General features: G+C 52.3%; 1 protein-coding gene across 1 annotated transcript in view; it reads right to left on the bottom strand.

Annotated features, from left to right (window-relative positions):
* TGM2 (transglutaminase 2) overlaps nucleotides 1-17,531 on the bottom strand; it is a 34,331-nt gene that overhangs the window by 12,673 nt on the left and 4,127 nt on the right. Inside the window, exons 2-8 of the mRNA XM_020909066.2 lie at nucleotides 17,246-17,425; nucleotides 12,115-12,357; nucleotides 6,801-6,919; nucleotides 5,142-5,270; nucleotides 3,982-4,159; nucleotides 1,409-1,544; nucleotides 655-758 (exon numbers count right to left, since the gene is read on the bottom strand). Of these exons, the coding sequence (XP_020764725.2) occupies nucleotides 655-758; nucleotides 1,409-1,544; nucleotides 3,982-4,159; nucleotides 5,142-5,270; nucleotides 6,801-6,919; nucleotides 12,115-12,357; nucleotides 17,246-17,425 (1,089 nt within the window). The remainder of the gene's footprint in view (nucleotides 1-654; nucleotides 759-1,408; nucleotides 1,545-3,981; nucleotides 4,160-5,141; nucleotides 5,271-6,800; nucleotides 6,920-12,114; nucleotides 12,358-17,245; nucleotides 17,426-17,531) is intronic.

Below are 17,531 nucleotides of genomic sequence, written 5' to 3' on the forward strand. Positions count from 1 at the left end.
CCTGTCACTCCTAAGAACCACAGATAGTTTCATATATCTTTATAGTTGTCACAGATAACTGAAAATAGAGATTATGTTTATCTCTATCAAGAAATTAGGGAAATTACTGACTCTATCACTAGATCATGTTATGTAACACATATATTACTATATCACAAAAACATTTAAAAAATTTTTGATAACCATGTTTCAGTGGAATTCAACCCTTTTTCCACTCCTGATTTAACATTAGTAGCAGAAAGAAGCTTCATCTTTATGAAGGTACTATATTCAATATAGGTATTATATTGTATGCATTTAAAATGTCATTCTGAGGAAGGAGTCATTTGAAATTATTGAAAACTGTGTATAAATGTTAACGAAATTTCTTTGGGGGGAAGAGGACAAAGATGCTATTTGATTTTTGTTTTTCTTTGTGCTTCTCCATATTTTCTGTTTTCCACAATGTGCATGAATCACTTTTCAAATTATAAAAGAGGTGCTTCATAAAACACCAGTGAGGCTGCCCCAACACTCAAAGTTCCTTTGGAGTCAGCCAGGCCCGGGTTAGTATCCCAGCTCTCTGCCCTTCTCTGGGGAGTCCCTCAGGTGGGTGGGTCCCCTCCAGCTTCCGTTTCTTCATCTCAGTAATGGGACCACTTCTGCCCAACCCACCTTCACTCTTCTCCTGGGGCGTGGGGTCGAGGGCCTGCCACCCCTCGTAGCCCGGCTGCAGGTCTGGCCTGGTCATCCACGACTCCACCCAGCAGTGGAAGTTCCTGTTGGGGAAACAAAGCAGAACACAGAGCAGGACTCATGCGCAGACGTTCGTGGTCACCTCCAACGTGCTGTTTACACTTGCCTTGCTCCTAAGCTGAGCCCATCACATCCTCCCAACACTCTGCTCTTCCTCCAGGGGTCCCAGCCAGGTATTCCTTCCTACACTGAGAGTCATCCTCAACCCCTCACCCCTCTGCCCACCTCCCTTCCCCTCTCAGTGGCTCTGCAAGTCCAGCTGACTTGACCTCCTAATTTCTTGATTGACTCTTCTTTTCCAGCCCACAGGCTCTGCCTGGATTCAGGCCCCATCACCACCCACCTGGACCACATCCCCACCCCCTCGCTTCTGATCTATCCCCACTGTCATCAGACCACTCCTCTCCAGTCTGAAGCCTTTGGAATCAAGCCTAGACCCCCAGCCTGCAGTGCAGACTCTGGACAAGGCGTTCTCCTTTCATGTGTCCTGTGTTGATTTTCTTTCCTCTCAGCCTTGGCTCCTGCTGTTCCTGCCTCCCTGGGAGCCTCTCCAAGTCCTGTTTCCTTTTGTCCAAATACTGCTCAACTTTTAAACCTAATTCAGAGGTGACCTCATTTGAGACATCGCCCCATCTCTTCTTCAGGTGACCCTCCCTACTGGGCAACCCCTCACCAAATCATCTCGCTCTTATCACTCTGGATCTCCCCGAACTCGTTGCGGAAGTACTCGATGAGCAGGTTGCTGTTCTGGTCGTGGGCTGAGTTATAGTTGGTCACGACGCGGGTGGGGATGCCAAGGCACCGCAGCACTGGGCGGAAGACATGGTGGAGAGAGTTTAGGGGGTGGGCTGGGGTCCTAGAGACATCTGCTCTGCCTGGGCCTCCACATACCCATCTGTACCCCAGGGAGCACTGTACCCATTGTCCAAGTGGTGAGGTTGTGCCATCCCCTTGCCCAGACAATGGTGCCCACTTCGCTGATTGCCCCATGTCCCCCTCTCTCCTCTTCACCTCACAGCTAACAAAAGAAGACTCTAAATGCAAACCTGACATTAACAGTCTGCTGCTAAACCCTCAATGGCTCTTCATAGCCCTCAAGGTCAAGGCCAGACCTCCACTGTGGGCCTTGCCCTGCAGGGTCTGACCCTTGATCACTTCCTGTACACTTTGTTCCAGCCACACTGGCCTCCAGCACTCCTCACTCCCACCTGCCCCCAGGATGCTGGCGTATGCCCATCCCTCGGCCAGGAAGGCCACCCCACCAGGTTTAGATTACCCCATCATCTGCATTCACAGCAAGACTAGGGATGCATCATCACTCTCAATATATGGGTATGTGCGGGATTCTTTAATTAGTCCTCTGAGGGCAGTGAGTGATCTGCCTTATGTTACAGTTCCAGAGCCCAGCAAGACCTGGCACAGAATAATTGGTCAAATGGGATGAAGGAGTGAAGTAGAAGGAGAAGGAGGAAAGGAAGGAGAAAAGGAGTGACAGATTCAGAGCGAGGCGTGAACAGTAGGGTAGGCAGATGAGGCAACAGAGGTCAGGACCCTTCCGTTCCAGCCCCAGCTGCTCCAGGCTGTGTGGCCTGGGGCCATTCCCTTCACCTCTCTGGGCCTTGTTTCGTCCTCTTTGGCTCAGAGTTCAGTGCTCTGGGGCTCCACTGTGGACCAGGAGGGCCTGCACTGGGTCAAGGCACAGTGTTCAGAGAGGCTGAAGTGACCGGGAAAGGGGCTGGTGTTGTAATGATAGGTGACAAAGAGGCAGGAGGTCAAGTGGCATCTATAGACCACAGACTCCTGCTCGAACAGTGGTGCTGGGGGTTCCTGACAGAGGAGATTATGGGTGCTTTTTCCCTTTCGTTTTTTGATGCACTTTTTAATGTAAAATGTAAAAGTAACATATTCTCAGGGTAAGATAAAGAAAGTAACGTCTTAAAAAAGAAGTGAAGCAGAAAGGCCTACTAAATACAATCCGTAGGACTTTTGTTTTACTTTTAGTTTTGATGAGGTTGGGTCTCTGAGATGGGGGAGAGGCAGGAATGTGAACTTTGCAGAGTGCCTGCCGTCAATCAGGGCGTTAACTTCCCCAAAAGCCCCGGATTCAGGTCAGGAGATGAGAGAGCCCTAGAAGGAGGGAGGAAGGAACAGCTGTGACCTTCCACCTCTGGCTTGGTTCCTGTGCACTTTGGTCTGGGTAGGGGCCAGACTCTCTGCTGCCCGTGGGAGAGCTGGTGTTGCAATTCCCGGCCTTGCCCCCTCACGACAAGCTTCAGAGTACAGACTCCAGGCTGGAGGAGGCTTGTCCCCGCTGACCCAGGAGCAAGGCTCCACTCCTGTCCCAAGGATGGGGTCCCAGGGGGGCCTCATCCTCACAATCTAAGACCAGGAGGCTGTGCCTGAAGCAGGCCCACCTGGTTCCATGCCTGGCTGTGCAGATCACCAGCTGTGTGATCTTGGCCAAGCCACTTCTCTCTGAGCCTCCACTTCCTCCTCTAAGAGGAGCTAATAATAGCAACTTGTCGGGATGCTGTAATGATTCAGAGAGGGATGGGTGTGAGCAGTCTGGCAGAACAGAAAAGTGTGTCACCGTGCCCGTCACTGCAAATATCCGTCCAATAATTGGTGGCCAACTAACGGACACAGGGAAAATGTCCCAGGATCCAGCTGAGGAATCCCAGGTGCCCCTGAAAATCTGAAACCCCACCTAACCTGACTGACTGTGCTAAGTGACCTCTCCCTGGGTATAAGAGCTCTCTGTGACTTAGGTCAGTTACCACTGTCTCCATTTTACAGGTGAGGAAACTGAGGCCTGGAGACACCAATTCTCTTGCCTGGGGATTAGAGGCGGAGCTGGGATTCAAACCAGGCAGGCCAATTCCAGTCTCTGGGCTGATCCACTACTCAGCACCCTGCAGAAACCCCACAGCTGGGACTTCCCTGGTGGTCCAGTGGCTAAGACTCTGAGCTCCCAAAGCAGGGGGCCGGGCTTTGATCTCTGGTCAGGGAACTAGACCCCACATAAAGAACTCAAGTTGCAACTAAGACTTGGGGATAGGCAAATAAATATAAATATTAAAAAAGAGAAGAAACCCCAAAACCGCAGGGGTCAGACGTCCCGTTATTTGACCAAGCTTTCCCAGGCTCTGTTACACATCAGGCCTGGGAGAAGGCCACAGGGACCCTGACTAAGCTTCTGGAAGCCAAGGGCGGTTCTAGGCCCCGCCACGTCTGCCTGCTGCTCACCGGTGCAGGCCACAGCCGCGAACACCCAGCACTGGCCGTACTTGACGCGCTGGCAACCATCTTTCTTCCAACGCCGCAGGATGTCCACGCTGCCGATCCAGAACATGGGGCTGATGCCGTCCCCGTAGTTGTTGTCCCAGCGCCCCAGCAGCACGCCCTGGTCATCATTGCAGTTGACCTGCGACCCGCGGGGGCGTCAGAGGGACCAAGTCTGGGGTTAGTGATGCCTGCGTTAGGGTGGGCATGAACTCAGCACGTGGTGACAGGCAGGGGAGGGGTGTTCCAGGCTGAAGGAGGACCAGGTGCAAAGATCCCGAGGTATGACTGATGGGGAGGTTGGAGATAGGAGTGGGGGTGGGAGAGGAGGTGGAGAGGGGTCAGAGTCATGAGGATGATGCTGGAGATGTGAATGTGTGCAGGGGCTGGCAGTCGGCATGATCTGAGTTTTACAGAGGCCCATTCTGGCCCTGCCCAGATGGTGTCATCGCCCACAGACTCTCAGCATCCTGCTGCCCTGGCCCTGCACCAAGCAGGGTCTGGCCCCGCCCCCTCTGCAGCCCACCTGCTACCCTCCCCCCCACCCTCCACCCCCACCCCTTTGCTCTCCGCTCCGGTCACACTGGCCTCTTTTCTGCTCCTCAAATCTGCCAGTCGTCCCTCCTCGGGAAACCTGTGTACAGGCAGTCCTCTCTGCGAGGGACACTCTTCTCCTCCCAGTTACATCAGCTCAAGAATCATCACTTAGGGAAGTCCCCCAGTCCTCCACTGGGGTTGCGCCCTGCAGTCAGACACTCACACGTCTGGCCCCTTTGAGAGCTCTTTGCAACATGACTGGGCATTCACATGATTCTGTGGTTAACTCCCGTCTTCTCCCACACTCCCTAGGATGGAAGCTCTAGGAAGTGAGAGATCATTCATGTCTTCCACCTGCTTTTCCCCCGTGCCTGGGACATGGGTAGCACTTGATAAATACTTGCTGGGTGAGTGAATGAATGAATTGCTTTGCAGGACCACACGGCCTTACCCTCATTTGTGTACATCTTGTCTGTCCAAATACAAGGTCTCCTAGCTGAGACTCACCTATCTCCCAGGTCCCCCCGACCATGACAGCCTGGGGCCTGGTCTCCATTATCACCTGAGGCGGGCCTGCGCTCACTCACCATGCCGCTCACCACCCGGCCCACATAGACCGGATTACTGCGACGGGAACAGTCTCGGCCAGCGTTCTTCAGGAACTTGGGGTTGACGTCCAGGAGCGTCAGGCAGATGTCCAGGATCCCGTCTTCAAACTGTGTCAGAGGAAAGAAGGGGAGAATGAGGGAGCTGAGAAGTCACCTCCTCCAGGAAGCCTGCCTTGAAGTCCAGCGGCTGTGGGAGCCCCCCGGCTCCGTCTCACACATCACACCTGGAGGCTCGGGTTGCGTCTGTCACGTTGCCGTGGTGCCAGCTTTCCCGGCCCAGGAAAGGGGGGTGGGATGGGACAATGAGTGTATGAGAAAGGGGATGGGGTGTGCCTGTATCCAGACTTGGCGGGGGGCAGGGGGAGCGGGGCAGGCTCCTGGGAACTTAGAGTGGAAGGAAAGCCCGAGTCCCTGGAGCTTGACTGCCCTCAGTCACCTCAGGCCCAGCTACTGCCCTCCCTGCCCCCACAGCCAAACCTTCACTTCCCTAAAGCCTGACTCACCCCGCAGAGCTGATAAGTGTCCCTCCTCCCCCACCCCCACACACTGCTCGGACTGGAACCAAAGTATAAATTGTAAATTTATGCAAATCTAATCTCATCACTCTTGTTTCCACTGCACCCAGAGTAAGATGGAGACTTCTCCCTGCAGGGCCCTTCATGTTTGGTGTCCCATCACATCTCAACCTCACCTCTCAGCACTCTCAGCCACACTCACGCTGCCCCAGGGCTTTTGCACACGCTGTTTCCTTCGCTCGGGATGTTCTCTCTGCCCCTGTCTCTATGACTCACACCTCATCCATGCAGCTTAGGTGCTGTCTTTATCAAGATCTCTCCCCGTCACCATGCTTCAACCGCTTCGGTCACATTCAAAGGCTCGCCCTGCTCTCTGTGTCTGTGGCCTTGTCCCACATCAGGCCTTATCGCAGGCCTCCCTCCATGACTCAGAGCAGCCCTTCCTGGCTGGACGCATTCATTCTCCTGCTCCCTATTGCCGTCGGCCTGACATTCAGGGCTGCTCACAGCTTGAGTACTGTGGACTTCTCCCACGTCATCTCCTGGGGCCCCATCTCATGTAACTGCTCCCCAGGCTGCGGGACATGTCTTAGGCACAACCAAAGTTGCCCACCTCGGTGCTTCTGCTCCTGCTGTTCCCTAGGATACTATGCACCAATATGGTAAAAATGTATTTTAACGCAAATTTTTCTGGTAATTTAGACATAAAATTCGAGTTTGAGAACCACTAATTTAGACAATGGTTTAAAGCCCCTCTCAGCACGCGCCTAGCACAGGGTCAGTGATCTCCAAGTGCCGCACATGATTTTGATATAAGGCCCTGAAATGGCTCCCTTCTCCCTCCTGGAGCCCCCGCCAGCCCCACAGCTCCTAAAGGCTGACTCTTCCCCACCTTGAATCCAGAGCTGCTGCTCCCACGGTGCACAGGGCCATCTTTTGCTGTGTGACCTCAGGCCTGGCCTGGGCCCTCTCTGAGCCTCCAGCCATGTCAGAGCCCTTGAATCCTTGACGGCATGGGGTGAGTGACTCTGAGAACTGCTTACACTTTCTGATTTTGTCTCAGACCTAGGGCCCAGCTCACAACAAGCCAGAGATGGTTAGGAGGGGCAGGGTGTGGCCCTACCTGCCCAAAATTCCAAGGTATGCTCTTGATGAACTTGGCTGAGCCCTGGTAGATGAAGCCTTGCTGGGTAAGGACGTATTCTCGCCGCTCCTCATCCGAGTCCAGGTACACGGCATCCGCTGTGGGTAAAAATGAAAAGGCCTCAACTCAGCAGCCGGCAAGGCCCAGCTTCACCACAGACATGGCAGCCGGGGTGCCAACCCTTCAGCACCAGGGCAGCTCTCCAGAGGCCATTCCCTCTTTTAATCAGAAAAACTAATCATTAATTAAAAATCTCATACTAAGACTTTTGGACTCTGTGGGAGAAGGCGAGAGTGGGATGTTTCGAGAGAACAGCATCGAAACATGTATATTATCTATAGTGAAACAGATCACCAGCCCAGGTTGGATGCATGAGATAAGTGCTCGGGCCTGGTGCACTGGGAAGACCCAGAGGAATCGGGTAGAGAGGGAGGTGGGAGGGGGGATCGGGATGGGGAATACATGTAACTCCATGGCTGATTCATGTCAATGTATGGCAAAACCCACTACAATACTGTAAAGTAATTAGCCTCCAACTAATAAAAATAAATGGAAAGAAAAAAGACAGACAGTATTTCCTTAAAAAAAATAATAATAATCTCATACCAATAAGATATAGTATTATCAGTTGGTGATAACAATTGGCTGTCTTTTATCCAACACTTACCTCGTGCCAGGACCTGTGATAAATGTAACGACATAAGTTAACTTGTTAAACCTCCAGCAAAGCCTCACGTGGAAGGCATCCTTGGAAGCCCCATTTTACAGATGACAAAACTGAGGCTCGAGACTATTTTTACGGATGGGAAAACGACACCAGCACAAGAGACAGAGGAGCACTACGGGGGGCCAGGAGTCGGGAATCCCCTAGCTCTGAGTATCTTTTGCCGTATGACTCTGGGCAGGTCACTTCCGCCACCTGACTGTGTTTCCTGAGGGTCAAACGTGATCTCAGAACAGAAAGGTGCTTTGCAAGCTGAAACCCTGAGGCGGTGTGAGGAAGGAAAAAGTGAGAAACTGAACCCAAGGTCGCTGCAGCTCAGAGAAGCAGATCTGTCCAGCTTGGGGGTCAGGGGGCCCCTGAAGATTGCCTTGACGACATTGTAAGCAGAGGGCTAGAGAGATGAGCGGTGCAGCAGTTGGAAAATGGATGATCCTTAGTTCCCTGTGGCTAGTGACAACAGAAGAGGGCCTGAGGCGGTGGGGCCAGCTGGCAGGAGGGCAGTTTAGTCCGACTTTTCCGATTCCCACTCACAAGTGAAGAAATTAAGGCTGGGAAGGGGAAATCCAGAGCCATGGTATGGCTTTGATCAGTCCTAGGCAATTTTGCCTTCATGGACTCCTTCCTCCATTAAAGAAAAATTTTTTGTAATGTATTTTCTGACTGCATTGGTGTAACACTGAACCTTCCCAACCCGGGGATTGAACCCAGGTCTCCTGCATTGGCAGGAGGATTCTTTGTCTTCTGAGCCACCAGGGAAGCCCAAATATATTAATACTATATATTAAAACATATTCTCTGGCCTGAACCTTTGTTTTCTTGGTCTTCTGATTTTAAAAGAAATGAACACATTTTCATGGGTCCCTGAGAGTATGGTGGGCTCAGGCACCGTGCCTACTGAAATCAGCCTGGGGAAACGCGTTCAGTGCCTGGGGAAGGGGCTGCCTGGCCCCTCAGAGCCCTGGGTCCCTCTACAGCAACAGGCAGGCAGTCCCCGCCGGCACCGCTTGGAGAAAAACAAATGAGAAAGTGGCCTAGCATCTTACGCATCCTGCCAGGAGGCTCAGGCAACTGCGCAATGAGCACCAGTCTTCAGATAAATAAGCTATGTGGCTGTAAATCAGCTGGTGGCGTGGGAGAAAGAATCGGAGAGAAAGAAAAGCCCATGGTATTTCCCCATCCAGTGGGAGGGTCAGCACATGTTGAACTGTCCCCACCGCAGCCCAGGAGGTTGGGACTATGATGTCCCCACTCAGGTCTCTGACTGGTAAAGACGGGGGTCTTGGGGATGCTCACTTGGGATCCTGACCATGCTGGAACTCAGGGACCAGAGGCCCCCAGGCCATGGGCAGATGCTGCCCTCTCCCCCAAGAGGGGGAGCAGGTTCCTCCCTTAGCGCTCCCCACCCCCACTGAGCCCAACTTCCTATCTCCACATTTCCAGCTCCCCGCCCCGGGATGTTGGTCCCTTTAGTCATTGTAGTGCTTGGCTGGCTGCCACCCCATCCCTCCGGGCAGGGAAGAGGCAAGGCCACAGGGAGAGGTCATCCCCCAGATCTTCACTGCCCGTTCCTTGAACTCCGAAACCCCACAGTGATGGGGTTGGGGAGGGGCAATGCCAAGTTCCTGCCCCAGGGGCAGGGTCGCTGACTATCTGTAAGTTCACACTGATTAAAATCAAAATGAGAGGACAGTGGGACCAGCAAGGCCACTTCTGTCCTGAGAATCCATTCGGTGTGGCCACAGGGCATGTGAGCAAGGAAACTCCTCCCTGTGATAAACCAGGGGGAACCAACTCATGTCGGTGGATGGGAGCCAGATGGCAAGGCCCGGGGCACTCACAGCTACTAAAAACGATGAACAGTGACTTTCCTGCTGGTGCAGTGGCTAAGACTCCAACGCACTTCCAATGCAAGGGACCCAGGTTCGATCCCTGTTTGGGGAACAAGATCCTACATGTCGTGACTAAGAGTTTGCGTGCCCCAACTTAAGATTCTGCACGCCATGACAAAGACTGAAGATCCTGCAAGCCACCACTTAATAAAGCCAAATAACTAAACAAAACAAAAATGAAACAGCAAGAGATGAGCAGATGTATGCAAACTGATGTGGAAAGAGCCTCAAGATGGTAGAGGGAGAAAAAAGAAATCCTAAGTTGTAGGCTGATGTATACGGTGGGATTCTTTAATGTTTAAGCCAGGGAAATCGATAAAGCAATGATGTCTTCTGCAACACGATCAATATAATTAACACTGCTGTATGTTACGTATGAATGTTCTTAGAATAACTCCTGAGTTCTTACCACAAGGAAAATATTTTTTACTTAAATTTTGTATGTATATCAGATGATGGATGTTCACTAAACTTATTGTGATAATCATTTCATGATGCAAGTAAGTCAAATCATTATGCCGTACACCTTAAGCTTATATAGTGCTGTAGGTCAATTATATCTCAATAAAACTGGAAGAAAAAAAACACAGCAATGTCTTCAGACACTTACACTTGAATCTAAGGAGATAAGCCCTCCAGAGACAGCTAATAATGGTGTTTCCTAAGGAGGGGAGTGAAGGGTGGGAGGCTATCTCTTTGTAGTGCTTGAAACTTTTATAAAGAGGGTGTTCTCATATCTTACCATTGTAATTAAAAATAAAATCCAGGGCTTCCCTGGTGGCTCAATGGTTAAGAATCCACCTGCCAATGCAGGAGACGGGGGTTTGATCCCTGATCCAGTACGATCCCACATGCCAGGGAGCAACTAAGCCCATGTGCCACAGCTACTGAGCCTGTGCTCTAGAGCCCAGGAACCACAACTACTGAAGCCAGAGAGCCTAGAGCCCGTGCTCCACAATAAGAGAAGCCACCTCAGTGAAAAGCCCACGCACTGCAACTAAAAACAGAAAGTAGCCCCCACTCACGGCAACTAGAGAAAAGCCCGTGCAACAAGGAAGACCCAGCACAGCCAAAACGAAATGAAAAAAAGAAATAGCCAAAGTATATAAAAGAGAAAATAAAAAATCTTTCTGTTCAAAGAAAATGCCCCCAAATGGAGAAGAAAAATAAATAAATAAAGCAGTGGCCCAGTAGGAGGCTGGTGGTCTGGAGGTCTGGTCTGGTCCAGTAGGAGGCCAGAATTTCTGCTCTGGGGCCAGGCTTCAAGGAGGGAAGTCCATCACCAGGCTGGGCCTGCCCACACGGCCCCTCTCTCTGACTGGCTAGGTATGAGCAGCTAGTAGTAGTGTTAGTCGCTCAGTCGTGTCCGACTCTTTGCGACCCCGTGGACTCTGTGACCCCCTCCTCTTTCCTGCCCGAGACAGACTCAGCTCTTTTCCTGATTCTCTGGTTTTGTCCTGCATTGGCCAACTTACTCGAAGGAGCTGCCAAAAGCCACTTATCTCTAAGCCTCAGTTTCCTGTCTGTAAAACGAGGATGCTAATCTCTGCCCCTGAGGATTGTTGAGAGCAATCAATAAAAGAATGTATAAAGGGGCCTCCCTGGTGGCTCAGTGGTCAAGGTCTGGGAAAATCCCACCTGCCATGAGACGACTAAGCCTGTGCACTGCAACTCCCGAGCCTGCATTCCATAGAGTCCTAGAGAGCTCCAACTCTTGGGGCCGCTGCAGTGAAGCAACTACTGAAGCCCGCACGCCTAAAACCTGTGCTTCAAGCCACTGCAATGAGAAGGCACCCCAACAAAGGGTGGCCCCTGCTCACTGCAACTAGAGAAACTAGCCTCACAGCAAGGACCCAGCACAGCCAAAAATAAATAAAGATATATTTTTAAAACAGAAATCAAAAGAGAAGTTTTAAAAAAATGGTGATAGTGATAATTTATTTAAAAAAAAAAAAAAAAAGAGTGTATAAGGAGCACGTAGGTGGCCAAACTGCTCCTGCCCACCTCTTCTGGGTACCCCACCCCTCCATCTCCCTGCTTCCCTTCCCCAAGCCAGTCTGGTGAGATTTAAAACTGAGTCCCACAAAATAGAACCAGGTATGAGGCCATGGCCCTGGGCCACCGCTGGACAGTCCTTTCCTGAATGGGGTTTCTGAACCCAGGCCACCTCCAGGCCCAGCTCAATTGCCAGGGCCTCAGACACAAGGTGGGATACCTTTGTAGCTGAGCACTGTGCTTAATTGCTTGGTTGTGTCTGACTCTTTGCAACCCCATGACTGTAGCCCATCAGGTTCCTCTGTCCGTGGAACTTTCCAGGCAAGAATACTAGAGTGGGTTGCCATGTCCTCCTCCAGGGGATCTTCCCAACCCATGGATCGAACCCAGGTCTCCTGCATTGCAGGTGGATTCTTTACCCTCTGAGCTACCAGGGAAGCCCTGGTCGCTGTGGAGACTGGGGCAGGTCATTTTGCTTCTGTGAGCCTGTCCCCACCTCTGTAAATGGGAATAATGAGAGTTCTGACATCATCAAGTCTTGGGAGGCTAGAGCCTCACTCAGTCCACCTGGATGTCTCTGCTGCCCCGTCTTCTGCCCACCACACCCCCGCCACCAAATGGTTCCCATGGGTGGGTCCAGCTCTGCCCATCTCCCCATCCTGCCCGTGGATAGAGTGCAGCTCACCTGGACACCAGCTGTTGAAGAGCAGGGTGAACTGACCCAGCATGAAACTGGAGCCCTGGTAGCCAGTGGAGGCCTCTAAGCTGAGGCTGTAGTGGCCAATGGGGGCATTGGCCGGAGTGGTGAGATTCAGCGATAGGGTGCTGTCTTGCTGGTCCACTGCCACCGCCGCCCAGGCCCCCTCCTCCATAGCATCGGACAGCCTGAAGAGGGCCTTGGTCCCGGCCTCCTCGCTGGGGTCTGGGCCTGCAGAGGGAGAAAGCATGGGGCCATGAGCTGGGGGTGGTGAGGGAGGGTGAGCACCAAGCCTGGAAGGGGCAGAGTGCATGCCTGAGGGGTGCCCTGGGCCTGGCTGTGAGGCCCAGAAGGAACTTGGAGGAGTGGTTTCATCTCTCTGAGCCTTGGCTTCTTCATCTGGGGATTAGACTCCAAAACATACAGGCTGGTTTTGTGGGAATGCATGAAAAGTGGCAGGCACACAGCACGTCCTCAGTCTCCTGGGAGAGGGGACAGCGTGGCCTGGGACAGGGTCACAGTGACACTGTTCTGGACTGGCATGACTTTGAGCAAGAATATCCTCCTCCCTGGGCTCAGTTTGCCCATCTGTAAAATGGACAGGAATGAGGCAAGGTACTCCCCAACGGTCCTCCATTAACACTTAAATCCTTTACCTGCTGGCATCCTGCTTTCTCTTTCAGAAAAAGAAGCCCAGACTCTGAGTAAAATGGGACCTTGGTCCTCTGAAGTGGCCAGTAGGGCCTCTCTGAGAGCCTGCTTGCTCCTGGCTAGCAGAGGGTGCTGGCCATTGTAGATCCAGGTGTCTGTCTCCCCAAGGCCCCCTCCACCTCTTGGCCTCTGTATCTCCACAGGCAACTCTGAGAGCCAGAGCCATCCCTTACCTCCCTTCAGCCTCTGACACTTCACCAAGCACCCTTGGCACTTCCCGCTTCCCCCGAGACCCCTTGTACAGGTGGAAAAACTGAGGCTCAGAGAGAGAGAAGGGCTCTTCCAAGAATGTTCCAGGGGTCTGTGGCGAAGTCAGCATTTGGGCCCAGGTCTCCAGGCCCTGGGCTCCCCACGTTGTCTCTCATTCCCAAAGGGGAGGTTTCCCTAGTTGGGAGGGCATAGGGTCTCAGGTCTCAGTGTGGTGAGCGCCTGCCTCCAAATTGCTCTTTTTCGGGGGGAGGGCAAGGCCCAGATTTTGCAGGCAGGTCTGAGTCATAGAGAGGGCGAGGGGGGCCGGTCACCCTTTCTGGAATTGGGTGGTGGTGAGAAGAAACAGAACTTTCTCTGCCTGGTTGGGCGGCTGCCCGGGAGGGTTTCTGTTTATTCTTCCATCTCCCTCCCTGCCACTCTGCCTGTCCACTGCTGACAGTACGGGGGCCTGCTCAGTAAGGGGCTACCTGCCAGCCCCGCCCACATCCGGGCCCAAATATAACTATGAACTAACAGGCATGATGTCGGCCTCTGGGGCCCTGAGTGCCAAGAGCCAGCTGTAAGCCTTTAAACACTCCCTGTCTTCCAGAGTTAGCATTTAGGGGAGGAATCAGGCAGCACCAGGGCCCAAGAGCCAGCTTGAGTCTGGTTCCCCCACTGAGACCTGCAGTGCTGTGTGACCTGGGCTAAGTCATGAGACCTCTCCGATCTGCAATTTTCTCAACAAAGATGAACACAGGCTTAGACTACATTCCCGGAAAGGTTTGATTCCAGGTCTGAAACTGACTCTGTGACCTTGGACAAGCTATTTAGCTTCTCTGTGCCCCAGTTTCCTCATCTATAAAATGGGGTCAATTGCAGTACCTCCTCATAAGGTCATCGTGAGGCTTAAAGAAGCTAAGGCTTGTAAAGCACATTACAAGGTGCCTGGCACGCAGTAAGCGCTCATAAGTAATAGTTAATTATTTATTACTGTCACTACTACCTTCTAAACGCTGTTTAGAGGAATCGGTAAGAGTTCATAGAAAGCATTTAAAGCAGTGACGAGCACATAGTAATTATGCAGTAAACATGAGCTATCCTCAACGCCATCCAATAAGACCATTACAAATCAGAGTTCTCATGCCAAACAACAGATTTTGAGACTGGAGTGGAATGTAGTAATTGCCTGGTTCAATTGCATCACTTCACAGATATGGAAACTGTGGCTGAGAGTGATAAAGCTGGGGTGACCATACATCCTAGTTTTCCCAGGATAGTCCCATTTTATGCCTATTGTTGTTGTTTAGTTGGTAAGTCTTTTGTAACCCCATGGACTATAGCCCGCCAGGCTCCTCTGTCCATGGGATTTCCCAGGCAAGAATACTGGAGTGGGTTGCCATTTGCTTCTCCAGGGAATCTTCCTGACCCAGGGATTGAACCCACATCTCCTGCATTGCAGGCAAACTCTTTATCACTGAGTCACCAGGGAAACCCTTTCATGCCTGTGGTCCCAGCATAATTCTTTTATTCATAATCTTTTCATTCTCAGAAGACACTCTGTTGGGATGATCAATGTTCTGGTTTCCACAGTAACAGGGTGGGCTGGGTCCCACAGTCACTGTCACCACTGACACACCACCCTTGGGGACTGGCCAGGAAACACTTGCTCTCTGTCCTGTGGCAGCCTTGTACACACACACACACACACCTCTTTCTTCTGAGGGGTCTTGGGGGATGGGATGAGGATGGGCTGTCCCCCAACCCCACCACTGTTCGTGTAAGCTGGCTTAGAAAATTCCTTAGCTGCAGTTCCATGCAGTGTTCTTTGTGGAGCCAGAGGCTCCACAGAGATCCCACTGGGCATAAATGACCCTGGAGACCTGAGGGGTCCTGGCCTCTATCCTGACCACAGTAGTGAGGGACTGGGTGGGGTGGATGAGGGGAAGCTTCCAGAGTCAAGCCTGCTATTAGACTCATAAGGGTTCTTTTCACTGTTCCAGGCTGCCCTCACTGTCACCCCTCCACCCTCAAATCTTGGCCTCCCTTGGGGGGAAGTAGAGCTTCAGTCCGTAACAGGGATGGGGCTTGTCTGCTGTGGTCTGTACCCCACAACAAGCCTGTCCAGCCTTGAAGTGTCAGGGTGAGACGCACAGCATCTGGGCGTGGGTGGCATCAGGCCACACCATTTGCTTGGTGACCTTCACCAGCTCTCTCCCCTCTCTGGGCCTCAGTTTCCCTAAAGAGGTAGGAGAAGCGGATCACAGGCTAGAATGTTCTAACACCAAATCAGGGTGCCTGGGCCAGGCTTGGCCAGAGGCTGACCCAAGCCAGGCCTTGAGGCAGGAAGCCTGGCTTCCTGGCATTGTCCCTCAGCTTCTTCAGCCCATGGGAGGGTCTTGGTAGCTCAGACAGGGAAGTCAAGAGCACCCAGAGATACAGTGCCTTCTATGGCTGCCCTGTGGGCTGCAGAAGTTAGCAGGGCAGGTTGGCGATGGCTTGAGATAAGTTGGCAGAGACCAGAGAACAGAGATTAGTTGCTGGGGTAAGAAGGTCAGCTGCCTGCCTCCTGTTGTGGTCCCAACCCTGAACTAGGGGCCTCATTACCTAGCACCAGGCTGCCTAGACAAATGGAAAAAGAAGGAAGAAGAAATCAGACACCTTGAGAGTGAAAGAAGGGGAAAAAAGGTGGGAAATTCCCATACCAGCAGTTCAATGACCATCTATTTCACAGATGAATAAATCAAGGCCGGCAGGCCCTTGTGGTGAACAAGTAGATGTCTCTGCTCTCAGATCACAGCAACAAAAAGCCTCAACTCTGGGGTCAGGGTTTGAATCCTGCTGTGTGACCTAGGCAAGTAAATTGACCTTTCTGAGCCTCAGTGTTCCCATCTGTAAAATGGGGGCTAGTTACACATTCAGAACAGAAGGATTCTGGATAAGTATACTTACAGCACAGATGTGATTCTCCCCAGCCCAAGCCTAACTCTTCTCAGGACACCACCCCCAGCCCTTAAGTTCCATAGATTCAGGCTTCCACTTTACAGAAGGGGAAATTGAGACTGGGAAGATCAGAAACTTGCCAGAGGGCCCTCAGGTCTATGGAATGAACCCCAAGGCTGCTGGGTATGAGTGTGTGTTGGGGGGGATGCCCCTGGTTAGTAGGTGTGTCCCTGCCAGAAGGGAAAGGGGAGGGAGGAAAGGGATGGAGGGGATATCCGTAGCGGGTCTGCAGGCACTGTGATAAGCTTTATCAAACGGCTTCCCAGGTAATACAAGCCTCAGCCTGCTTGCTCTCTGGCCTCAGAGACCACAGAAAGAGCTAGAGCTGGCCTTTCCCACCCTCGGGCCAGAGTCCCAGCCAGGTGGCCCCTCGCTGACCTCAAGGGAGTAGCTCCCACCAGAAGCCAAACCCAGTGGCATTTAAGGTCACTTTCTGCGTATGGCAAACAAAGATGACTGGGCATTGGGTATCTGGGGATGGGGTTGCTGGGGCCTCAAAGTCCCTGCACCCATCACTAGAGTCCCTGGAGCAAGATCAGTAACTGCTGTGAACGTTTGCACGGCACTCCCTCATGTCAGGCTCTTTTTACCCAAGGACTTTCTATTAGGAGTGCTTTAGCTCAGAGAGGCTAAGTAATTTGCCCAAGGTCACACAGTGGGTAGGCAGTCTGGTCCACACCAGAATCCAAGTCTGTGAGTCTGAGGCAGCCTCCTGATGCTTAGAGAAAGAACTATGGGAACACAAAACTGCCCACTCAGAGAGCTAGAGAAAGCTGGGTTCTCTCCACCACCCAGATTCCCCTTGGGTCCGATCCCAGAGGCCTGGTCAGGTTGTATGGGTTTGGAGAAGAAGCTGTTGATAATTGGAAAATTGTTTGGAGTTGGGAAAAGGCAGGCAGGATCTCGATGGACCTGTGTGCTAGCAAACGCTGCCCCCACCCCCAACCCTGGTGATAATAGGTCGTCAGGAAGCCAGGCACCCAGAATCACAGACTTGTCTATAAGGCTGAGTGGTGTGGGATGACATCTCTCCACTCTCTGGGCCTCAGTTCTCTCATCTGTAAAATGGGGTAGTGACTGCTGGGAATTTCTTAGGGAAATTCCTGAGAATTTCTCAGGAATTTCTTGCCAGGAGGAGGAATGGCGTCACCTTTCCCATGGTGTGCCAGGGGACAATTAAATCACGGAACAGGGAGGGGTTGAGGGTAGTACTCACCAGTCACAGCACAGAAGGTAAGGCTGTCCACACTGGCCTCATAGTTTCGGCCCTCGAAGTGCAGAGTCAGCCAGAAGGGCTGGCCCCGCCGCACCACCAGCCTCTCCCTGCACAGGTCGGCTGTATGGTGGTCACGGCCATTGGCCTCCAGCTCCAGGTCACATCTCTCCAGGACCAGCTCTGTGGAGACAGAGAGGGGCTTGAGCCAAGGTTCCACCTCACAGCCAGTTGTGTGCCCCAGGCTCCCTGGACACGGGGTGTTCAGGGCCCTCCCAACCCTCAATTG

Source organism: Odocoileus virginianus, chromosome 9, assembly GCF_023699985.2.
Source record: "Odocoileus virginianus isolate 20LAN1187 ecotype Illinois chromosome 9, Ovbor_1.2, whole genome shotgun sequence".
In the NCBI taxonomy this organism is placed as follows: Eukaryota; Metazoa; Chordata; class Mammalia; order Artiodactyla; family Cervidae; genus Odocoileus; species Odocoileus virginianus.